Raw genomic sequence first — 5019 nt, 5'->3', positions numbered from 1 at the left:
TATATATATCTGTTCACTTTTGTCTTTCTTAGGTTGTTCAGAAATAAGTCATGTATAATTTAGATTTAAAAATCTTAATGTTTATGCTATAGCTAATTAATCTTTATGTGTTTGTTTGTTTAGTTTGTATTGTATTAATTATGTATTCATTAAGGATTTGAGCCTTTTGACTGAGTCATAGGTGGTGAGGGGGTAAGTGGTGGTGAAATGGTGTGTAGGGAGAGGCCAGGTAAACAGCCAGGGGGTAGAGGAACAGCTGAGCTGACAAAAGTTACCAAACCATGATGCAGGTGAGGTACTTGTGGAAGGGATGGGGTGTGGTAAGAGGAGGGCAGTCAGGAAATTAATGGGGCATGACTCTGCCTCTGTGTGTGTGTGTGTGTGTGTATGTGAGAGACTGCTCACACACGCACACACACATCCACACACACTGCTTATTTGGACAATGAGATTAATTGAATAAATAATCCTTTGAAATGAAAGGTGTATAAGTAGAGATTGAGATGAGAATAGAATGAATGGTGGGTTTCTTTTTATTTTATCATTATTATTATTATTATTATTACTGAAGGAATAGGGGCCAGGCTCCTGGACAGGGGCTTATGGTTAACTGTATAGGTCCAGCGGATGATGATAGTGTAGTTAATGTGGGCGACACTGATGATGATGGTGGAGGCAAGTTGATGCAGTCAGTGAAAGAAAAGCTTGTTCTCAGGGAAGGAAAAAAGCGGGAAAAGCATTTCTTATCATCTTTCAACTATATTATATTACTGTAGATGTATCTCTTTGGATTGCTCTGATATTATTGTAAATATATCTCTGTAAACACTCTGACACTGGACTAAGTTTATTACAGTCGTTAATTAAACAGTTTAAATTCATTCCGTGATCAGCCTCCTTGCTGTAACCATCTTGTTTATAACTCGAGTATTATGTTGGTGTAAGTTTTACACCTTCAAACATAAATGGTCACCATTTTAAAGATGAAGGCAAGGAAAGTGGATGTCAAACATAATGGTGTTGATATGGAAGTCGATAGAGAGATGGAAAGATTTAATTGATGGTTTTAGAAGCTGGTATTAAAGAAACTTTGAATGAAAATGTCACTATTGCATATATATATATATATATATATATATATATATATATGCATATATGCTTTCCAACCACATGATTCCAGGTTGAGTGCCACTGTCTGCCACCTTGGGCAAGTGTCTTCTATTATAGCCCTGGGCCAACGAAAGTTTTATGAGTGGATTTGGTAGATAGAAACTGAAAGGATCCTATCCTCTGCATGTGAGTGTGTGTGTGTGTGTTTGCTTTTTTTTGTCTGTGTTTGTCTTCAACATCACTACTTGAAAGCCTGTGTTGGTGTGTTTACATCTCTATGACTTAGCAGTTCAATAAAAGATACTGATAGAATAAGTACCAGACTTTAACAAATATGTACTAGAGTCGATTTGTTCAACTGAAATTCTTGAAGGTGCTGCCCCAACATAGCCACAATCTAATGACTGAAACAAGTAAAAGATGTATTTGTGGCTGGCGTTAGGAAGTGCACCCACCCTTAGAAACATTGTCAAAGCAGACATGAAACCTAGCAGAGCCCTCTGATTCACCTGTTCTTGTTGAACTGTCCAACCCAGGCTAGCATGGAATAAAAGGACGTTAAATGATAATGAGGATGATATGATGATAGTTTGTGTGTGTGAGAGAGAGAGAGAGAAATACAGATGTTTGTTTATTTTTGTTTGAGTGAGTGTTGACACTATAAAACTGTCTGTTAATGTTACTTTCCTATTTACCTGCAAATCATTGCCTTAAAAGTTCTTCCTTTGCAGCTAATAAAGAAAAGATGGGCTAAGTTCTGTACTTTGTCTGCACCTATTGCATTGTGCCAGGAACCTGATATAAATGTATAACCCCACTCCATTAAGATGTTCCTATCTTACCCCCTCAACTATTGGGATCCCCAAATAAGAGATTAAGACCCAGTGTTATCTTAACCATGGCTACTCCATAGAATAGTTTATTTCATCTCTCAAATTCACTTTGTCAGATATAAACACCCTCTTCTCTTCATGTTTTGTACACGTCACACTGTGTGTGTGTGTATATACAGTCTTATTTTCTTTTACTTTTTAAAACGCCTTGATTTGTTTCACAAGAAAACTACTTACAATATGGCATCTTGAGTGTGTTATGTTGCCTTGTTCAGTTGTCCTTTTCTATTGATTAATATTTTGCCAGTACCGCCTGACTGGCTCCTGTAGGATTTTCGAGCGAGATCGTTGCCAGTGCCCCTGGACTGGCTTGTGCGGGTGGCACATAAAAGACACCATTTCGAGCGTGGCCGTTTTCGTGCGGGTGACACGTAAAAGCACCCACTACACTCTCTGAGTGGTTGGCGTTAGGAAGGGCATCCAGCTGTAGAAACTCTGCCAAATCAGACTGGAGCCTGGTGTTGCCATCCGGTTTCACCAGTCCTCAGTCAAATCGTCCAACCCATGCTAGCATGGAAAGCGGACGTTAAACGATGATGATGATCTCTGCCTACCTCTGCCCCTCCTCTCTCTCTCATGTTCACTGCTGCCACTTTTTAATGCACTTTTCATAATTACAATCTTTTTTTTTTTTTCGCTCTCTCTTTATTTTTCCCCTTCAGTGCCAACTGTTTCGTGAGACTAGTATTATGGTGAGGCAGCCAGCTTTGGAAACTATCGACTACATCAAGAATGCCAATTACAATCATCCCGTACTCAGAGTTATGCTTTGTATCCTTTGTCTTTCACTTATTTCTTCACATGATGCCTCCCTAGAAATATGGTTTAGTGGTTCACAAATTCACTTGGGATCAGCAAAATATTGTTTGGCTTTATTTGCAGCTGAAGGACACAATGTGAAGTTGGTTTTTTATGATGTTAAATATTTAACATTATCAGACTCCCTTCAGCAAGGAGAACACAGATGGTGTAGTTACTGTTAATATTAATATCCATGTGAAAATACTACATTTAGAAATCAATATTTATATTAGAAATCAATATTAATACTATTGGAGGGCATTGAGTTGGCAAAATCAATAAATTGCTGATAAAATGGTTTGTGGTACAGAGAAATAATCCTTAACATTCTGTGTTCAAATCTCACTAGGGCCATCTTTACCTGTCATCATTCTGGGTACATAAAATGCCATTGATGTACTGGCATTGGGTTAATCAACTTTTCTTCTCTCCCAAATCGAGGTGTTGTACTTGGGTTAGAAACCAATGCTCCAAAAGACAGCGAATGGAAGAACCAGCAGAATGTCTTGTGCTATTTCTGTTCTTTTACATTGAGGGTTCAAATTCCAGCAGGGCATTTACAACAAGTGTTCCAATTGATCCAATCAACAGAACATCCAGCTTGTGAAATTAACATGCAAGTAGCTGAGTACTCCACAGACACATGGACACAGGATGTGACAAGGCTGGCCCCTTTGAATTAAAGATATAACTCATTATTCCCAGCTGATGTGGACTGGAAGAACAGGAAACAAAGTGTCTTTTTCAAGGACACAATGTGTCGCCAGGAATTGAACTTGTAAACTCACAATCATGAGCTGAAAGCCCTAACCACTAAACTAGATGCCTTCACTCCATTGCAGAACTGTAATACCCTAATGTCTGTTTTGATGGAGCTGTATTGCACAACCTCAATTTCTTTCATTTTCTTGTGTTAATATAAAGTCAAGAACGTCCAGTCATTTGTTGTATCGAATTTCATGTCACAAAGTTCTGAGTTGAAAAGCTTATCAAAGTTCATTATGTACATTATTTACATTTGATGGATATTTGTCCTCATCTTGTTTGTTGTTAACACAACCTTTCGGCTGATATACCCTCCAGCCTTCATCAGGTGTCTTGGCAAAATTCCAAACCTGGGTTCTCATTCCTAAGGTATTTTTCAATGTTATTATTATTATTGAAATAATACATTTCTAAATTTCTCAGAGAGATTTATGCAGTAGTGATGCGATCAAGTAGTTGTATGCTGACAACTTAATGTGACAGTCCCATGAAGGGAATAATACTACTGTTGTTTAGACCTAGGAAGCTGCACCACTTCCTGTCAGCCTTGACACATTTCCTGTGTCCTTATGTTTACAAGGGGGAGACAAGCACTTCCACTTAGCTAAGTCTGCATCCAGAGACATGTTTCTGAGTCTTTGCTTGTCATCAGTCTGGAGTAGCAATGACCTGCTAGTTGGAGATGCCTATCAAGCTCTTGTAAACATAAGGACACAGGAAATGTGTCAAGGTCGACAGGAAGCAGTGCTGCTTCCTAGGGCTAAATAACAGTAGTATTATTCCCTTCATGGGACTGTCACATTAAGTTGACAGCATACAGCTACATTATTATTATTATTATTATTATTATTGCCTTTGCACACTCTCAGAGTGGTTGGCATTAGGAAGGGCATCCAGCCAAGGCAGACAAATGGGGTTTGGTGTAGCTCTCTGGATTTCCACTCCTGTCAAACCATCTAACCCATTCCAGCATGGAAAACCGATATTAAATGATGATGATGTGTGTGTGTGTGTGTGATAATGTACCTCACGAGAGAAATTATTGAAGTTAAATCAGTAATTTCCTACATGTTGCTACAATTATGACCCTCTAATATTTTCTCTATCACATGATAATAAAATTAGAAAAGTTAAACTCTTGTTAAATATCCCTGACTGTTTCTCTAAGATGGTGAACGAGGAGTAGGCAAAACCTTGACTATGGCTCATGTCATGCATTTCTGTGCCATTCAAAAATGGTTAATCGTTCATGTTGATTGGCGTAAGTATTTTACTTCTATTTCGTATATTTTCTAGTTTTATCTTTTTTTAATAATTTTCCAGTTTTTTTTTTTCCTTTCTTTCTTCGTAAAACGTATTTCGTTGTGAATATTTTGATAATTTTACAAACATGATTTTTTTTCTTTTCTCTTGTATATTTTTAAATACCTTTTTTTTTTTTTTTTTTTTT

At 37.6% G+C, this 5019-nt stretch overlaps 1 protein-coding gene across 1 annotated transcript in view; it reads left to right on the top strand.

The window, feature by feature from the left end:
* The window catches only part of LOC106884486 (28S ribosomal protein S29, mitochondrial), a 44553-nt gene that overhangs the window by 21480 nt on the left and 18054 nt on the right, over positions 1-5019 (top strand). Inside the window, exons 4-5 of the mRNA XM_014935897.2 lie at positions 2666-2774; positions 4738-4830. Coding sequence (XP_014791383.1) covers positions 2666-2774; positions 4738-4830 — 202 coding nt within the window. The remainder of the gene's footprint in view (positions 1-2665; positions 2775-4737; positions 4831-5019) is intronic.

The sequence above is a fragment of the Octopus bimaculoides genome, chromosome 12 (genome assembly GCF_001194135.2).
Source record: "Octopus bimaculoides isolate UCB-OBI-ISO-001 chromosome 12, ASM119413v2, whole genome shotgun sequence".
NCBI classification, from domain to species: Eukaryota; Metazoa; Mollusca; class Cephalopoda; order Octopoda; family Octopodidae; genus Octopus; species Octopus bimaculoides.
This window is presented reverse-complemented; position numbering and strand designations above follow the sequence as displayed.